The sequence below is a fragment of the Protopterus annectens genome, chromosome 10.part0 (genome assembly GCF_019279795.1).
Source record: "Protopterus annectens isolate FY-2018-M chromosome 10.part0, PAN1.0, whole genome shotgun sequence".
NCBI lineage: Eukaryota > Metazoa > Chordata > Ceratodontiformes > Protopteridae > Protopterus > Protopterus annectens.
The window spans coordinates 1474885146-1474906616 of NC_056744.1; the positions used below are offsets into that span (position 1 = coordinate 1474885146).

At 46.0% G+C, this 21471-nt stretch overlaps 1 protein-coding gene across 1 annotated transcript in view; it reads left to right on the plus strand.

Annotated features, from left to right (window-relative positions):
- LOC122814306 (zinc-binding protein A33-like) overlaps positions 1-21171 on the plus strand; it is a 448502-nt gene extending 427331 nt beyond the window's left edge. The window contains exon 8 of the mRNA XM_044086893.1: positions 20627-21171. Coding sequence (XP_043942828.1) covers positions 20627-21171 — 545 coding nt within the window. The remainder of the gene's footprint in view (positions 1-20626) is intronic.
- Positions 21172-21471: the final 300 nt, after the last annotated feature.

A 21471-nucleotide genomic window follows, 5' to 3' on the forward strand; every position in this document is an offset into this window, starting at 1 on the left:
CATCTCTTTCAAATATGTATTGAGACTGTAATCTGTGTTCCATGTTTTCCTCCCGTAGGTTCTGGTGCTGCTCTGGTGACCTGCAGCAGGGAACCTGAATCTTGTGCCCCAGGTACTGATGATGATGAAATGTCTGTAATGGTGCAGGAAGGTGTGTCTGGGTCCGCCATCGGTCAGCCAATTGACAGTACACAGCTTTCAACCCCGTCAATGCGCACAGTCATCCTGCCGTTACATCCTTTATCACCATTGTCCCTAGGTGATGGACAGTCAGCAGTGGGCATAGATCAGGGTAATGTGGTACCTGTGGTACATGCATCCTCACAAGGCAGCCATGTGCAGAGGCCTCCAATGGTACCACGCAGACAGTCGCCCATGGGTTCTCGTGGGGGCATCCGTGGCCGTACTGCCTCTGGCCGACGTGCCCAAGGAGGTATGTCAACCTCCACTATGTTTAGAACTGTCATGCAGGCACAGGCACGTATGGAAAGGTACACCAGACAGGGTCTGAGGGAGCTGAGAGCATGTCGCATAGCCATGACAGACGGCATGCATGATGTTGCGAATGCTATCCGTAACTTCACAGATGTCGTTGACAGACATTGTGGGGGCATACAACAGCTGCTCCACAACCAGATGTCCATGGGCCAGGGCGATGGTGTGCATTTGCGGCGTCGACGTGGCCGTATGCCAGCAAGAGCACCAGCTGGCAGTGGCCGCGGACGACAACGGGCCCACTCGCACGCCTCAAGTGCCAGCACCAGCCCCAGCAATGCTGGGTCTGTGCTGTCATCCAGACACCCCAGGAGACCACGTGCACGTGGCTCTGGACAGTCCCAACAGGGAACTGTGTCCAGTCAACACACCCCTGCTTCCGATGACAGTACCCAGTCTGGGTTAGTACCGGATACGGCCCGTAGCACCCCTGCCAGGCACAGGTACCGTGTCTGTGCCCACAGACACTGATCTGGATGACCTGACAGGTGCAGTCTGTGGCTGTCCACAAAACCCTGTACATGGCAGCCATTATGTGGGACTGTGTGCGTGCTTACACACATGCAGAAACCTGGAAACCTAACACCTAGGGCAAACACATACACACACACACTGCACCAACAACTTTCCACCCTGTACTGCTGCCCCTCACAAACACACATACACACACATGTCAATTGGTGTTACCAGTGGCCAGCTTGGGCATACCTAACCCACACCCTGTGCATATGATGACACTGTGCCACCTCCTGCATACTACAACATTGGTGCAGGTAAAGGTAAACACGTTGCTGATGCATAGGGTGACTACATAGATGTGTATAAGTAGTAACATGTTGGTAACTGTTGACTGTTGCAGTATAAATGTGTGTATATCCCAGCAGTCCTGCTGCAGTAACTGTATGAATGTCCTCAATTGTTATCTGCACCCATACTACTTAACAAAGTGTACCAGCTGCACACCATCACATGCTAACATTGACTATGGCAATGCGCATCTTGTGCTGTTATGTAGATTCAGCTACATGTATCTGTTCTGTCACACATGCATCTATACACACCCTGCTACCCACACAGATGCACACACTCACCTGCCATTCCCATTATTTATCACCCTACATGAGTAGCTGTTGATACATGACAGGTACACATTTCAGAAGTGCACTATGTTGTTTACTACTGGCATCCCCTTCTCTACCTGTACTCACAGGGTTCAGGCAACCTCATCAGTTGGAAGATGTAATGTGCATCAGGTACTGTAGTACCCTGATTGCCACAGCAAACATGTTTCCCATACGGAAATGCACACACAGACACATCCCACATCCACACACTTGCCACATTCAGGCTTCAGAACACTATTTAGGTATATTCGGGTACATGTGTGTGTTACAGTAGCATGTAACACTATACTGAGTACTGGCAGTTACTTGTCTGTTGTCATGTTGTCTGTATAGAATAAAAGAATTGTTTGATTATCCTACTCCGTTTTGTGGACATTACTTGAAGAAGTGTTACCTTACATGTGTTATCAGTACCACCACCTTCTGTTTTGTAGTTTTGTTTGTATAGGGTGCTATCAACATCACTGCTTGTTAAGGGTAATGACCACCCTGCAGTGCATAGCTCCATGTGGCAAAAGCCACATCCCACCCCATCATTGTGCACACACACTAACCCCACCAACAGTAAAACACATCCTTTCCATTTGCAAGATTCAAACCCATACCTAACTGTGCAATGACAGTAGAAACAGACACATTAGCAGAGTGTGCTATTTGCAGTAGTTGGAGAACTCCTTACTAATGCTGTACTTAGAGGGTGCTGACATCATCTGTGTGTAGGAGGAGGGATGTGCACCCTGTAGTGTGTTCTCCCAGTTGGCAAAAGGCAGTTAACCCTCCCAGCATAGTGCACACACATAAACCACACTCATACTAACACACATACATTCCCTTTGCAGGATTCAAACCCCTACCTAACTACATTATGACACTGAAGAAAGACGCATTAGCAGAGCGCGCTATGCAAATGAGTTGAGGACTTTACTACAGGTGATATAGTTATACAGTCCTGACATCATCACTGTTTCAAAAGGGGGATCTGCATCCTGTACCATACTGTCACGGTTGCTAATAGGGACATTTCCCACACACACACATCGATGTGTTGGTGGTTTGCATATGTGGGGGATCCAGAACTCCAGTGTGATTAGTATATGGTTTGATTGCAACAATGAGGGATATACTCCCAGTGGTGAGCAGTTTGTACTCATGTTTGTAAAGATCAGCTCTACTATATCTGCCCCTCTTGTGGGAAGGTTGGTTACCTGTTCCATAGCCAAAGAATGTCCGATCAATGGGAACCTTAGAGCTTGGGTATTGTGGCTTGTGTAATGTTCATAGTCTATGTTTGGGTAGCTGGCATCACCCAGTATGATGGTGTTTGCAGAGTAATCTAAACTCTCCTGTGTCAGCATGAAGGCTTTGTGGGAGACCTGAGTTTGAGAGTGTGCTGTAAGAGCTCCTCTGTGTCTCTTTCCATGTGGTCCAGGGAGGTACGTCCCAACAGGTAGCTGACTGTGACCGTCCCCTTGCTCTGTCTGGAGGGCGGCACGTCTGTCAACAGCTCATGTCAAGCAAGTGCACACCCCTCATAAATGATGTGGAAACCTTCAAAGGCCCAAGGCCTGTTGAAAATATGGACCAGACTGCAGATACCTGTATAGAGTCATTCTGTGGACACATTCAGGAATGCATGGATCATGAAGCCACATATGAAAGCATGACCCAATTCTCCAAAGTCAGATGTCCTGGGCACCGGACACCAGCCATAAACACACTATACAATAGAAGGATGGCGCCACTACATGATACAACAACCTCCCAAAATGTGAAGGTACCACTGATGAGTATTGGATGACAACTACAGGCACCCATATGATTGTCTAAGGCCATCTTTGAGAGAGGATTCCACAAGCCACTGAGGATAATCACAAGGCTGCCTGTAGTTATGTTAGTAACCTGAGTGGTACTACCCAGATATGCTCAGAGGTAATACAATATGTCACACAAAATATAAAACACACAGACATTGCCATCATCCTAGTGGACAGGTTCAATGCTGCCTTCTCCCCACCACACCAAAAGGGAACATATGTCTCGCAGCACAGTGCTTCCCCCCCTGACATCACAGATGCTCAGGTAAGAGATGCCCTTCCCAAAGCAATAAACACTGCATCAATGGGACCAGTGTCCCAGGCTGTGTCCTACATGAACCACAAGAAGAGCTACACCCAGACATAACACCACTGTTCAATCCCAGCCTTAATACACGATATGTGGCCAGAGAGTGGCATACAGCAACAGTGGTCCCTCAACATGCAGGTGGTGCTGTCACGGATCCTGGACACTACTCGCCCCATATGTCTGACTAGCTTTGTCTGCAAAGCTATGGCAAGGATCATCATGAACCTCACATATCTAGATATTGTGGACCTACAGACATGTCACCATACACAGTTTGACTTTGTCAATGGCAAATCCTGCCTATCAAACCTGTTTGCTTTGTTTGAAACAGTCACCAAGGCCACTGTCAAGGGGTAGGAGGTCCACACAGCCTACCTGGACCTTGCATAAGCCTTGGATACAGTACCCCACTTGTGCATTCTAGGAAGCTCACCAGTGTACATAATAACCCCTATGTCACTATGGGTATTGCACAGTGGCTCAAGGGCAGAACACACATGGTAGAATTGCTGGAGCCATGTCAGCCTCCAACCTGGTACAAGTGGTGTCCCACAAGGCACAGCCCTAGGAGCTGTCATGTTCATTATATATTTGTCATAGGTACAGGCCATCATGGAAGTACTGTGGCTCAGCAAGTCGCAGGTGACTGCAGACCAAACACCATAATCAACTCAACAGCTAACACACGCATCCTCCAAATGGGACTCTTGCAAACACACGACTTGTGCCACAGCCATGGCCTCAACATGAATGACAGAAAGAGTATAGTCATCCCCTTTGTCAAACACTAAGTGACCACAATGTACCACATATGTGTTAATCCAGTAAGTGCAGACCAAGGAATTATGGACCTTGGGGTACAGGTTGATAGCATTCTACCATTTGACAACAACATGGACAAAGTGGTTAGGTAAGCATGTTATATGGGCCACATCATCATGGGATCCACATGTAGGCCAGGGGAGGACATTGTGCCCCTTTACTCATCCCTCATCATGCCCATAATTGACTATGATGAACCTGTCGGCATGCACCTTACCAGACACCTGCAGCAACTGGGGCTACCACATATGTACCTCAACAAGGGGATCAAAGTGCTCAAACAGATGCCACATACTGACTGGTTAAAGTAGCAGCAGCTCTACTCAGTGACATACTGCCTCTTCATAGGCAATCTGTGCCTGACATAGAAGGCCAGGTCATACCCTCACGTAATGGCCATGCTGCATCTCAGAATATCCAGATCCTACCAGGATACACGCTGGAAATACTTGAACCTCAGGAGTGATATACATAGGACATGGTGGAGGGGCACATTCACAACTCAGAGGCTCCCTTCATTCCTGATTATTATCCCAATAGAGGTTAGGCAGACTGACTCAGTGACTATCTTCAAGAGCGATATTAATGACTGGATGTGACATTGTAGGGTTACCCTGGGTATCACTTATGTGTCACTGTGAGAAAGAGGCACAGTATACTAACCTTGGAAAAGGGCATAGCAAGACAGATTCACAATGCATGTTGAAAGGCACGCACATTCTGGCTAGGTGGATACATGCCCTGGGCAGATATCCCTGTACGAACCTATGGACCTATGTCTGTTTTTCACCATTGGCCCTATGTGCTGTGAATCACCAATGTAATCTCAATACTCCGGTAGCATGTGCAAAGGTCAGTTGTCAGTCACCTCTATGGTACAGTTGTGGAATATGTGTGTCATGTAGTAATGTCACAGCTGCCACATGTACACAGTCAACCCTATCCCCTACCCATTGATGTACATCACATGTATGAGATGGAAACACATGGCCAAACTGTAACAACAACATACAAGTCAGTCAGATGCATGGACACATGACTCAGTCATTGTCCATGCCACCACAGCTGATGTGGGATGTCGCTCACTGGGATACGTGATAGGGAACATGGAAGGGATCACTGAGCAAGTGACACAGGCTGGTAGACCCCTGACCTTGGTTGGCATCAGACCCTCACCAGGGATTCCGACAAATTAATGAATGCTAATGAATAAGTGTAGCTACAACACCCTAGCTGAATGGTTCTTAGCATGCAGTCACTGCATTGCTATGGAATACTGTCTTACCACTCCCACAACAGGTGAGAACATGCAGCTCCTGTACATTAACAACATGTAGACTTTATGCCCCAGACCAGGTGTGCATCCCTCACTACTAGGCTGATAGCATCTACATCTCACACTGTATATACACATCCCACATGCAGCATCTGCACAGAAGACCACGGTCATAATGTTACCCTGTGCAAATACCATGTATTCACATGTGGCAGGCATCACACATGGTAACTATTGAAAGTCACAGGTACATATGTGTATTTGGCACACACATACAGCATGTGTTCATTGCCATAACCGGTGTAATCAATGTCATGCATTATTGTGAGGGACAACCCACACACATGGGCATTCTGTGTGTGCACAACACACATGGCATGTCTGTAATCAAAAGCCATACATAATTGTGATATCGTTTAGAAAGGGGTATGTGCATCCTGTAGTGTGTTTTCACAGTTGCCAAAAGGGATACATGAATCATATACACTTACCCCCCTTCACACACACTTGCCACCTGCGGGATTCAAACCCCTACCTAGCTATGTTAAGACACTACAGATGGACGCATTAGCGCAGGGAGCTATTCGCATTACTGGGGAATTTCCTTTCCCCTGATATACTTATAGGGTGCTGACATCATCAGAGTTTAGAAAGTGGAATGATCATCCTGTGGTGTGTTTTCCCAGTTGCCAAAAGGGATGTTTCTTTCATACACACTTACACACACACGTACTCCCCTTCACAAACACTTGTCACCGGTGGGATTCAAATCCCTACCTAACTATGTTATGACACTAGAGACGGACGCATTAGCACAGCGCGCTATTCGCATTACTGGGGAATTTCCTTTCCCCTGATATACTTATAGGGTGCTGACATCATCAGAGTTTAGAAAGTGGAATGATCATCCTGTGGTGTGTTTTCCCAGTTGCCAAAAGGGATGTTTCTTTCATACACACTTACACACACACATACTCCCCTTCACAAACACTTGCCACCGGTGGGATTCAAACCCCTACCTAACTATGTTATGACACTAGAGACGGACGCATTAGCACAGCGCGCTATTCGCATTACTGGGGAATTTCCTTTCCCCTGATATACTTATAGGGTGCTGACATCATCAGAGTTTAGAAAGTGGAATGATCATCCTGTGGTGTGTTTTCCCAGTTGCCAAAAGGGATGTTTCTTTCATACACACTTACCCCCCTTCACACACACTTGCCACCGGTTGGATTCAAACCCCTACCTAACTATGTTATGACACTAGAGACGGACGCATTAGCACAGCGCGCTATTCGCATTATTGGTGAACTTCCTTTCCCCTGATATACTTATAGGGTGCTGACATCATCAGAGTTTAGAAAGTGGAATGATCATCCTGTGGTGTGTTTTCCCAGTTGCCAAAAGGGATGTTTTTTTCATACACACTTACCCCCCCTTCACACACACTTGCCACCTGCTGGATTCAAACCCCTACATAACTATGTTATGACACTAGAGACGGACGCATTAGCACAGCGCGCTATTTGGATTACTGAGAGAATCCTTTTCTCCAATATACTTATAGGGTGCTGACATCATCAGAGTCTAGAAAGTGGAATGATCATCCTGTGGTGTGTTTTCCCAGTTGCCAAAAGGGATGTTTCTTTCATACACACTTACACACACACTTACCCCCCTTCACACACACTTGCCGGATTCAAACCCCTACCTAACTATGTTATGACATTAGAGACGGACGCATTAGCACGGCACGCTATTCGGATTACTGAGAGAATCCTTTTCTCCAATATACTTATAGGGTGCTGACATCATCAGAGTCTAGAAAGTGGAATGATCATCCTGTGGTGTGTTTTCCCAGTTGCCAAAAGGGATGTTTCTTTCATACACACACACTTACCCCCCTTTACACACACTTGCCACCTGCTGGATTCAAACCCCTACCTAACTATGTTATGACACTAGAGACGGACGCATTAGCATGGCGCGCTATTCGGATTACTGAGAGAATCCTTTTCTCCAATATACTTATAGGGTGCTTACATGATCAGTGTCTAGAAAGGGGGATGAGCATCCTCTGGTGTGTTTTCACATTTGCTAGGGGTAACATTTGGACCAAGTGTGTGAGCATGCCCAGTTCAGCCTTCCTGTGGCATGTTGTGTGAATGATGTCTCATTTATCTAAGTGTGTGAGCATGCCCAGTGTGGGCTTTACATATGTTGAACTCTGCAGCCCATCACATTTGTGGATGAGTGTGACCTTCAACAAATACCTGAAGTTTATGGTTGTGTGTTCTGTGCCATGTTGTGTATTTACTGTCCGAATGCTTTTTGTGTGAACAAAACAGGGAGTATACTGTGCCTGCAGGTTTTGCATGGGATACTTTGCACGCAATTGTCAACATCCGTTCATACTGACCTAACACTGTAGCACTGTCTAGTGTAGTGTTTCAGTACTTTCACTGTGGTGGTCAGTATCCTGGGCTTTAGTCCTATCACTGCTTTACATTTCCATAGTGTGCACAACAGCCTGGTTAGGGTCCAGTTGTGCACATCTGCACAAAGGCAGTGCCTCTACAGACCCTGTTAATTGCTGCCCCATAAGCTTAACAAGTGTAGTCTGCAAATCTATGGAGAGGATCATAATTGAGCTCATAAACAAAGATATAGGGGACATGCAGACATTGTACCCATCCCATTTTGTCTTGGTCAGGGGCAGATCATGCCTTTTGTACTGGGTTGACATCTTCAAATTGGTCACTTAGGCCATTGTTGGGGAAAGGCAGTCCATACAGCCTACCTTGGCCTTGCAAACACTTTCAACACAATACCCCACTCAGGTATTGTGGAAAACCCTAACAACTGAAATGTAAACCCATATGTCACAAGATGGGTTGCAAACTGGCTTAAGGACGGGACTCACAGGGTTAGAGTTGCTGGCACTATGTTAGACTCCAGGCTGGTCACAGGTGGTGTCACACAGGGCTCAGTCCTTGGCCCTCATTGTTTGTCATGTACTTCCCAGAAGTACAGGCCAACATGGGAGGACTTTCGATGACAATGTTAGCAGATGACTGCACACTGGGCACCATAGTGGACAGTGCATCACACACAGATATCCTTCAGAAGGGACTCACAGTAACTGATAGCTGGTGCCAGGGCCATGGCCTGAAGTCAGAGTGCACAACATGTGTAGACATACCCTTCAGGAAAAGCAAGGTGACCCCAAGCTACCATATAGGTGGCAATCCTCTAAGCACAGAGGAGGTTATCATGGACCTGGGGACCCAGGTTAACAGTCGCCATTCTTCTGAGACTCACATTGCTAAAGTGGCTAGGAAGACCTTCTACATTGCCCACCTGATCAGGCTGGGATTCACATCCAGATCTAGTGGGTCATTGTTCCCCTGTACTCTTCACTTATCAGACCGGTGAGCGAGTCGAATGCCCTATTCTGGCTGTATCTCACCCAACATCTGCAGCAATTGGAGACACCCTGACTGTCCCCACCTAAAGGATCAAGGAACCCCAACAGCTGTCATATGCTGCCAGATTGACGACACTCACACTCTATTCACTCACATACCGTCTGCTTAGAGGTGACATGTGCCTGACATGCGAGGCCATGTCCAAACAGAGATTAATGGGCATGCTCCACCTCAGACTCAGAAGATCCACCTGAACCACTAGTGCAGGTGACTCACACCTTAGCAGGGATGTATGTTGGACATGTTGGAGGGATGGAGTTATCACCGGAGACTCCTATGCTGTGGAATACAATCCTGGTCCATTTGAGGCAGAGCACCTTGCTGGCTGTGTTCAAGAGGTATCTTGACCTAATGCTAGTTGGAGAATGTGTTTGTCCATCAACACATTGTAAGCGTAGTTCGACATGTCATATGTCTTGTTTAGTATACTGTGCCTCTGTCTACCTGTGACATAACATTGATACCCAGGGTAAACCTCCCATCTCCCATCCACTCATTAGGATTCCTGTTGAGGGGACTCAACCAGTGTCTCTATGGACAACATGTACTGGTAGTTTACTCATGTGTGGGAGAGGCTTCTGTGTTTTGGATAATGCAGTACAGCCTGTCCTATATATGTCAGTGCTGGGGTTCAGGCCCCTCATGTGCATAGCTCCCTGCCATTCAGATTGTACAAGGTGCAGCATGTGCATTGATTCCAGCTTGGACATGGCTTTCTACATCAGGCACAGCTTGCATCTGGGTGGACAGCATGGCAGTGTGTGGAGCTGCACTCTGTTTAATCAGACTACACATTACATGTGTTCCAGCTCTGTCATACTCCTGGTGAGGTACTGTTGTGGACTTTACAGGTGCTGGATGTGTGTGCATGAGGTACACCCCACAGGGGCTGTTGTGGTCATTTCTAATGCTGATGAAAGATAACTGCAGAACCAGAATGACCTCCCATTAGCTAGATGTCAGACAGCATGGACCATACAATCACAACTGAAAACAGGACCCTCTCCACAAAGGGAAAGTGTCCTGTCTGGTGGACCCCAGCCATAAACAAACTGTATGACAGATGAGGGTTACTAATGCAAGACAGAGCTACATCTCCAAAAGGGAAGACAGCTGTGATCAGCACTAGTAGAAAGCTACATTATCTCATAAAGACATGCAAGGTCAACTTGGGGACATAAATCACCAAAGACAATGAAGGTAACCACACTGCTTTCTTCAGTTATGTCAGACACCTGGTTGTGAACCCTCGGATATGCTCAGAGTTGGTACACAACAACATATATTCCAGTGACCTGACAGATATTGGCAACATTCCGGCGGACATCTTCAGTGCGATTTACCCCCTCCCTCACCCCCAAAACAAGATAGTTATCACTGCTGTATGTAACCTCACTGTCATCTTGGATGTCCATGTGAGAGCCACACTCAGCAAAGACAAGTACACAGCATCCATGGGACCTGGTGGTATCTCCAGTTGCATGCTATGTGAACTCCAGAAGGGGCTGGACCCATATATACAACTGCTATTTAACCTTAGTCTTGCTACAGGATATGTACCTGAACACTGGCATATGGCAACAGTGGTCCCACTCCACAAGGGGATGCCTCCACAGACCATGGCAACTACCACCACACAGGCTTAACCAGCCTTGTCTGCAAAGATATGGGAGGAGTCATGGAGCTCTTACACAGACACATTACTGACCTACGGACCCTTGTTCCCTCCTAGTTCAGCTTTGTACAGGGCAGATCCTGCCTTTTGCACCTTTGCACCCGAAAAGTACCTACCATGAAGATCAGGGTTCTTCAACACATGTCATATGCTTCCAGAATAGAGGAAGTCCAGCTTTGTTCAGTGTCATACCACATACTTACAGGTGACCTATGCCTGACATACAAGACCATGTCCAATCAGGATTTGGTGGACATACTCCACTGCAAGCAATCCAAATCCACCAGAGCCATGAGAGCTGAGTATTTGAACCTCAGCACATACATGTATAGGACATGCTGGAGGGACAGAGTCATAACTCAGAAGCATCTCACACTCTAGCAGAGTATCCCAGGTCATGTTTGACAGAGTCCCTCACTGACTCTCTTCAGGAGACATCTGGACAACTGCATATGAGACAGAGGCACAGACTAGACAGAGACACAGTCATGTTATTCAATTACGTAAGGGGGTCATAATGTGTCACTACTAAGTCAGAGGCACAATATTCAGAATCTATTCTGTACACTTATTACCACTATAAGGGGTGGCAATAGCCACATCACTATGGCTAGGCTTATACATGCACTAGGGCAGATAGCCTAGTAGTACACTATGACACTATGAAACACCGGTGTATGTGTAGCTATTGTCAATCAAACAGTATGATGTGGCTTGGGGGGCTTGATATCTCCCTGTATTCCAACATTGTTTTGTCTATTCCTTCTAGCATGTCTAGGGATCAGTTGCTAGTGTCCTCTCCTGCTCAGCTGGTGAACCTGGGAATATTGAGGCACTGTTACAGTTGCCTCATGTACACTGACAACCCTCTCCTTCTGCCATAAAACACACATACATGTGAGAGATGCAACTATATAGCCAAAGTGGAGGCTGAGCTCTCTCAACATAGGACTAGCAAGACCAGAGAGAGGGTGAAGGTAACCACACACACATCTTTAATCCAGTCTCACATGGCACTGTCACAACTTAAGATCATACACATAGACACACAGAGACACTCTCGAGGCTCTGATCAGAAGTCTACCAGAATGGCGGTGGCCACCACAGCAGACACTCACACAACTGCCTCCACAGGGCACAGCACATGCAACACATTGACCACAGAGTTGGTGTGCCAAACAGTCACAGCCCTTAAGGCCAAACACAATGCCGGACACACTTGTCATAGGTGACTCCATAGTCAGACACACTGATGTCCCACTCACCAGATCAGGTACAGAGGAGGTCACAGTAAGCTGCCTATCGGGCAGTGGAATCCACCACATAATGCAAGCACTCAGGTCACTAAACTGCAAGTACAGGTCTGACACAGTCATAATCCATGCTGGTGTGAACGACCTGAGATGTACCTCCCTGGACTACATGGAAAGAGACATAGAGGATCCCTCTGATTATGTAGGCCAGGCAGGTATGACCCTGACCTTCGGCAGTATCCTACCTTCACCAAGTATGATGCCACATAAACAGAGACAAGATGATCAGCTGTAGTATTTTGCTTAGACTATGATGTCATTCTAAGGGGGTCCAATGTCTGTCTGCCTGGGATGACATGCTGGACAGGCCACGGTGATTTGCAAGGGACAGCTTGCACCTGTCACCCCTGGGCTTCCGGATTTCAGATGATGTTCTTGCCACCCCCATTGTGCCTTTTTTATGCAAGACTCAGATTCTACACCTACCACCCTAGAACACAGTAAAGGAAAGACACTAAGGGTAATGCTGCTCAATGCCCAAGGTCTCAACCTCAAGCTGCACACACTCTATGCCCTTCTCAGTATGTAGCACATTGATGTCTGTGCTGTGCCTGAAACCTGGTTCACAGCTTCTGACAGCACCCCGGCACTATCGGGTGTTACCTCATATCATGCATTCCGGCACCAGCATCCCGACAACACCAAGAAGGATGGTGGGTGTCCATATTCATCAAGGACACCCTCACCTCATGGTTGGTGGCAACACACGATGCATCAGAGACCATCCAGGTGCCAGTGACCGTAGGCAAGACTGCTCTGCAGTTTGTAGCATGTTACATGCCACCCTCAAACTCAGGTACCTCACACAGCTATCCTGCAAACACTGAAGGGGATAAATGTATCTCAAAACACCATCCTACTGGGTGATTCCAACTATCCACATATAGACTGGGATCACTAATCATGCCACAACACTCTAACACAAAGGTTCCAAGAGTTCATACACTGAAATGCCATGGAACAACTGGTCCCAATCCCCTCAAGTGGAGGCAACATACTAGAACACATCATCACAAACATGGGGTCACACTGTTCAACACCAGACATATACCCATCATTGGTGAGATCAGATCATGGACTATTCTCAGTGGGAGTCCACATCCCACCCACACCCCAGATGGGAAATGAAACGGTGAAGACCTTCTCAAATGCCGACTTCACATTTCTGAGGACTGGTGTGGTCTCTTTCAAGGCCCCCAGGCCAGCAGACACCATTACCCAAGCCACTGTATCACTTAGAAATGCCTTCTACCAGCACCTCCAGGACTGTATGGTTCAGGCAATCCCAAATAATAATGACTCTTTGTACCACAGGCAAGCATCCAGTCTGGTGGACCCTAGCCATAAACAAGCTGTACAACACAAGGAAGGAGCTACTACAAGATAGAGCGTAATCCGTGGGGAAGGCACCCCTGCTCATTGTGAGTAAAACACTGGGTTCCCCCATACAATCATCCAAGGCATGTTTTGAGAGTAAACCCACTCAGGACTCCAGGGACAATCATGAGGCCTTTTTACCTATGTTTGAAACCTGGGAGGAAACTCCCAGATATGCTCAGACTTAGTTCAGAATAATGTTGATATCACTGCACCTACAGACATTGGCAACATACTGACTGACAGGTTCAGCGCAGATTTCTCCCCCCCTCCCCAACTGCGGCGGTATGTACAGCAGAGGATTGTAGCCGCCCAAACATCTCCACTGCTGGGGTGGGAACTGCTCAATCCAAGGCAGAAAACACTTTATCCATGGGACCAGATGGTGTCCCCAGTTGTGTGCTCCATGAACTCAATGAGTAATTACACCCGCAGTTAGGGCAGCTGTTTAATCTTAGCCTCACCTCAGGATATGTTCCCAAGGAGTGGCATACAGCAATGGTGGATCCACTTCACAAAGGAGGTGCCTCCACCAACCCCAGAAACTACCATCCCATCAGCTTGACAAGCCTGTTCTGCTAAGCTATGGAGAGGATCATAATGGGAATTCTAAATGAAGACATAGGGGACTTGCAGACATTGGATCCAATCCAGTTTGGCTTTGTCAAGGGCAGATCATGCCTTTTAAACTTGGTTGACTTTTTCAAAACACTCACCCAGGCCATTGACGTGGGCAAGGCAGTCCACACAGCCTACCTTGACCTGGCAAAGGCTTTCGACACAATACCCCACTCAGGTATCATTGAAAACATCACCAGCTTAATTGTGAACCCATACATCACAGCATGGGTTGCAAATTGGCTAAGTGACGGAACACACAGGGTCAAAGTTGCTGGTGCCAGTTCACACTCCAGAGCTGTCACAAGTGGTGTCCCACAGGGCTCAGTCCTGGGCCCACATTTGTTCAGTATCTTCTTTTCAGAAGTACGAGCAAACACAGGAGGATTATGGCTGACAAAGTTTGAAGATGACTGCAAACTGGGAAGCATAGCTGGAAACCCATCTGACACAGACATCCTTCAGAAGGGTCTCATAGACACAGATAACTGGTGCCACGGCCATGGCCTTACATTAAACACTAAACAATGCATAGCCATACCCTTCAGGTAGAACAAGGTTACCACTACTTCCCATCTAGGTGGCAATCCTCTAAGCACAAGGTAGGTTATCAGGGACCTGGGCAACCAGGTTGACAGTGACCTTTTGCTTGACACTCACATTGCCAGGGTAGTTTGGAAGGCCTTCTACATTGGCCACCTCATCATGCAGTGATTCACATCTAGATCAAGGGAGGTGATCGTTCCCCTGTACTCATCACACCAATGATTGCATACACTGCCCCATTCAGATTGGATGGGCCCACAAATTCCTCTACAGGAGGTGAAAGGGTCTCAAACATATTTCTTATGCTGCCCGACTGAAGGAATTCCAGCTGTATTCAGTCACTTACTGACTGCTCAGAGGTGATCTGTGCCTGACATACAAGGCTATGTCCAACCCAGACTTTATGAACATGCTTCACCTCAAGACCTCTACATCCATCAGAACTACAAGGGCAGGAGACCTAAACCTCAACACAGATATTAATAGGATGTGCTGGAGGGACAGATTCATCACCCAGAGAGTCCATATGCTGTGGAACAACATCCTGGTACATGTGGGGCTGAGCACCTCACTGGCTTTGTTCAAGTGAGATCTTGACCAATGGATGGGAGATTACAGGTATACCCCAGGGATAACCTCAGTATCACTGCTTGACAGAGGCACAGCAAAATAATGGGCATATCCATCAACTTGCAGGGGTGGCAGACACCACAAAACTCTGGCCTAGGCTTATTAATGCCCTAGGGCAGATAGCCTAGTATGAACCTATGGACATAGGCCTGGGGCAGTTCCTGCTATTAGGACAGTGGTCTGCAGCAGGCTATATAGTAGTAGTCGGTTTTAGCCATTGTTTTTTGACCATGGCTATTCCATGTTGCTTCTTGTTGTGGTACAAACATGGGTGTGTGGTTATCCATGCTATTTATTGCTAGACACCCTCATTTTGTATCTTGTTCCATGTTTTTCACATGTACATCACTGTATGACGTGCAGCTGTTTCCACAGGGTCATATGCGTGGATATGGATGTTAGTTGGGGTCCTCAGGTGTGCATATTGTACATGATATTACATTACTTAACACATGGCATTCATGCCTCATGTGGTGCTGCAGGGCCACCTCTGTCGGATACACATACTACACTCCTGTACATTTGGAAGCAGGTTGTGTCATGTTAGGCATCCCTGTTACTGTATGAGTGAGTCAGAGCGGTATCAGTCCCAGTGTTCCTACTGACCAAGCGTATGTGCTATCGTTGCCTCTTTGCCAAGGCCAGGGCATACTGGGCACGCCTCCTTCTGCCTACTGGGACAAGGTCAGGTTGTTCCTCCTCCGAGTCACCCCTGCCTGTGGTGGCCTTGGCAATGGTGGGGATGTTTGGCCCAGCCCTGTGCTGGTCCTGCTGCAGCTGTTTCCGGGATCATATTATGTAGCATAGCACATATCATGATCATTTGGGTACATGTAGTCGGTGTGTACTGCAAAGCTCCACCAGATGTGTCCAGACACCGGAACCGTGACTTGAGCAGCCCAAACACACGCTCTATGATATTACGTGTTTGTGCGTGTGCCTCATTATGGCGTTCCTGTTCAGGTGTGTGTGCATTTCTGATGGGTGTCATCAGCCACAGCTCAAGTGCATAACCTGCATCCCCCACTAGGTGTCCGTGTGGGAAGTCCCCATTGGCAAATGATTGGTACAGCTGCGTCAGATGCCAGATGTGGGAATCGTGGTAGCTCCCAGGGCAGCCAGCACACACATTCATTATTATGCCCTGGGCATCACACATGACCTGGCAGTTGATGGAGGGTATCCCTTGCGGTTAATGTGGACTCTACCCGGCTCACAGGCTGGTGCTTTGATGCGTATGTGCGTGCAGTCTATTGCACCCAGCACCTCAGGGTATCCCGCTATTTGCTGGAAGAGACGCATATTGCTGGCCACAACTTCACGGTCATTAGGGACATATATATGATCACTGACATGTGGTGACATGGCATCCAGGAACTGGTGCAGTACCCTGGAGGCTGATGCCTGTGATATCCCCATCATATCACCAGTTGGTCTCTGGAAGGTACCTGTTGCTAGTATTCTTAGGCCAACACATACCTTGGTTTCCACTGGGATGGGTTCCCCTCTGTTGGTTCTGTGTGTGAGGTGTGGCCTGCACAGCTCAACAATCTGCTGCAGGAGCTCTCTGTCCACTCTATAGCTCTACTATCTCCAGCTCATGTAACCCATGGTAGGTGACCCTGGGCCTGTATACTCTTCTCCTTCTCCTCACTCTGGGTTGTCTGTCAGCATCTGCATTGTCACCACCCTCAGCAATTCGCCTATGCCTGATTATAATAGCCACGGCAGCCCCTAGCATTTCTGCTCTGAGTTCAGCTTTATTTCAGTTTTCAATTCTGATAGCTTAGCTTCTGGCAGTATCTCTTGTGAGAAACAGCCTTCACTGCTCTTTGTTGTGTTTTAAGTGCTGGGCTGGGCTTCTAGTCTGCCTGTGTAATTGCCTGCTTGTAATTGTTTCCACCAATTAACTCCAGCAGTATTCCCTGGCAGTTTCCCTGTATTTTGGTTGTTTCCTGTTTCCTCTCTGTTTCCTGAGGGGGAGCAATGTGCACACCAGCTTAAACACGCTCACAGTCACTTAAACGCGTACACATCCCTACACGGTGTTACACGCGCGCACACATCCTTACACGGTGTTAGCTAGGCTGATTCATGCTAAAACGCGCGTACACTGCCTTACACATGTGCACGCCCGCGCAAACCGTTGTAAACAGTTTGCAACACGCTCCCACATGTTGAACCTGGCTTACACGCGCACATGCACGTATATCAAGAAACTTGGAGTGTAGGGATAGCGTATACCCTCAATTTCTTGACTTTCCTAGTGTTCTGTTGGGACACACCTCCCCCCCTGATGTTTGTCTGTCATCTGTTACCTTACATTGCCCTCCAATCTGGGACATTTCTTTCTATCCTTCCCCTCCGTGATGTCACCTACCTCTTACTCTGTTCCTCCCCCTTCTCTAACTCTTACACTACTCAGAAAGTGCTCATTACCTATGTGGCAGTGTGATTCAGTATTGTAACCCTCATTTACATAGGATTGCCTAGTAATGCTTAGTTACATATCTTACACGGAGCTTCCCCCCCTTGACAACCACTAAATGGAGGCCATATTGTTTTTAGTCTGCAAGTCCCTCCATTGGCATTCCATGTAATACATAAATCCCACAATTGTGGGCTTATAAGCTTCGGTTTTCAGTTTTAGGTAGCGCACCCCATTTTGCTGGTGTGCGCTGCAGTTAAACACAAAAATCCCGTGAAAAAAAAGTTAAATAACTTATTTTTGCAACACTTTTCATGCCAATGGCCACATATTTGGCCATTGGCATGCTTAATGACACATATGCACCCTTTATTTGGAGCTGACATAGCTCCGTTTTTGATTTTGCAGAAATGTACTCAGTTGTCAGCTGAGTACATTTCTGCAGCTAACACGTCCGTTACACGGACTGGTTTCTGCTTCGTGGATCGCTCAAATACCTCATTTGCATATCTTGGAGCTGCAAATGAGGTATTGAGCATTTCCACACCCAGTCCGTGTAAGAGACGTGTTAGCTGTCTCTTACACGGAGGTTTGGGCTGTACCTGAATCGGGAGGCTTACACGGAGGCTTACACTACTCTTGAACTCCGTGTAAGCCTTCCTGAATCTGGCCCATCATTCCTCCCTGTTAAGAATGTGCATGTTATATTTAAAACCCTACTGTTCTATTTAATAAATGTATAATATCTGGCAACCAAACATATGCACATATGTTAGGTTAACAACCATGTATTCCTGTTCTTCTTTGTGTAGCTGAAGAGGAGATTAAATTACAACAGATATCAAACTCAAAGAAGGAAATGCAGGCTAATCAAAAGTATAGAAACACTATTCTTGCCTAGGAAATCACTATGCGGATTAAGGAAAACATTCTATTGAAAATAAAATGAAAATAGCCCATTTCTTTTTGAAAGTAATCATTCAGCTATAAGTAATAATCAAAAACGAATTGCACAAATACTGTAATAACATTAACTTTTCCAACACAATATATTAGTACCATATTGCAGACTATGTTATTACTATAAAATGTAGATCCATTTGTCATATCTTATACCTATGTATTAGTTGCTCACTTTAATAAACTGGCATGCCTTGCAAAATCCACATTTGAAGGTCCCTTTTTTGCTGCAAGATGGAGCTCCACTCTCATCTTTATTCTTGGAATTATAGCATAGATGTATTTTCAAGTTCTTCCTATTCCTAAAAGAGAAGCTAGGGACAGCTCCCATTATCTCTCTGATCCTAGAATCAGAGGTCGGAACTGGCCAGTATTTCTTAATTATATCACATATAGCAGAATTATCACTACTATAAGTGAGTAGAAACACATCTTCATCTCTCCTATGTTCTTGGCCAAGATCATGTTTATTAAAACTTCTAATTTATTTCAGCATTCATTGACAAGAAAACAGTATATTTTTCAAGGATATGCGAATTGCAAAAGCAGGAATGTTGTGTATGTAGCTGCATGCTCGTCCTGTCCAGCCTACTATGTAGGCAGAACTAACAGGATGTTTAAGGAGCATATTCTGAGACATAATTTGGATGTCAGGAATGAAGTTGAGACCAATGCACTTTATGGCCATATCAGTAAAAATGAAGGGCATTCCTTTAAGTTTATGGCTCTATCTAGATTGTATGAAATGTCACAAGGCGGAGACTTAGTGAATTTAACAGAAATGGAAGAGACTAAATGGATAATGAATCTGCGAGCCGATTCAGCTCCTGGATTGAATGGCATTGTCCCTTTAAAACCAATTCTAAAAGGGAAAGCCCTAAAGAAGAAATGATGATGCAGTTTGAGGGTGTGTTTGCACTTCAGATTATGACTGGCTAACGAGCGTTGGCTCACAGTGTGGAGTGAAGATTGAATGTAGTATTTAGTAAGAGTGAAGTAAGCTGGTATTCAAGGATTTGATAATGTTTCTAACCGAAAGCGCTTATCCTTCTACAGCCAGAACTGTTTTATCACAGAATTTATCTTTGAGTCTCTGAAGAAGTTTATAAAGAAGTTTTATTAAAGGTGATTTTACTTTTAGCTTTGGTGGCAATCCATATTCTTTTGCGATTTCTTCAGGGATAGGTGTGCCCTCATGGCACACTTTCCTCAGTGCAGTTCCTGGTGTAGGCTGGGGATCTGTTGAAGTACTTGTCTTCAGGAGAAAAAGTGGCACCTTGTCACATCACATATGGAAGCGTGGACATGCATCACAGCAGCCCTTGCATGCCAACACCTGGACATCAGTAGACACATGAAGGGAGATAGGGCTATAATCTAAGTAATCCTCTTAGTTCCCTTGCTATCTAATGCTTCCAGTGGTATCTCACATTTCCAGTAAAGTGAGCTGGCAACCTCAGCTGGCATGATTAAACCCAGATCACAGAATTCTCAATGGATTCATGATGGCTGCAGGCTGATAGGGTAGTCAAGATGCCATAGATGTAGACATCAACCTGCAAGAGTGGGGAACCTGCAAAACATAAAACTTTGGTTAGGTCTCAACTAACTGTTTTTATTTGTTATTCTTTTTGGGGGAGGCATCACATTTACTTAATATAGTACATGCCTGAATGCTTTGTTGAAACCTTGAAATATGTTCATTTATTACTATGAAATGATGTAGCCAAAATGTTTATTTTCACAGTTCCATCACCTCTGACCCTGGATCCTGACACAGCATATCCTTATCTCATTCTGTCTGAGGACCTGACCAGTGTTAGAGATGATGACGTTATACAGCATCTCCCTGACAATCCTAAGAGATTTGATTGTTACATCTCTGTACTTGGGAAAGAGGGCTTTAATTCAGGGCGACATTACTGGGAGGTGGAGGTGAAGAACAAGACTGAATGGGATGTGGGTGTCACCAGAGAATCCAGCAACAGGAAGGGAGAATTTGAAATGAATGCAAAGCATGGATATTGGATGATGATGCTGAGGAATAAGAATGAGTACACAGCTGAAGATTCATCATTGAAGAATGTAACCCACACTGTGAAACCCCAACGGATCGGAGTGTACCTGGACTATGAAGGGGAAGAGGTCTCATTGTATAATGCTGACAACATGTCCCATATCTACACCTATACTGACAAGTTTACTGAGACAATCTATCCTTACTTCAGCCCCGGTCTTAATTATAAGGGAGAAAATTCAGAGCTCTTGAAACTATTTCACTTGAAACTGTAATCTGAATAAGAAATTGTTCTAGTACTCAGTTTTATTGTATTCTTTCTAGTGCATAATTTTCAGTAATTTTAAAAAGAACACTATCATAAAGAGGTGGAATGCTAGTGCAAAATGAATTATTTTATCATGCAGTAAACATTCTTTTTAAATTATCGCAAGTAATTTGCTAATTAATTTAACATTATGGTCAAAATAACTGTAATGTTACTTCCCATGGATTTTGCAATGTAAAGCTTGAAAGTCTATGATTTATTTAGGATGCCTGTATATAGCAAGTTGAAGTGACAGTTTTATCTTGCA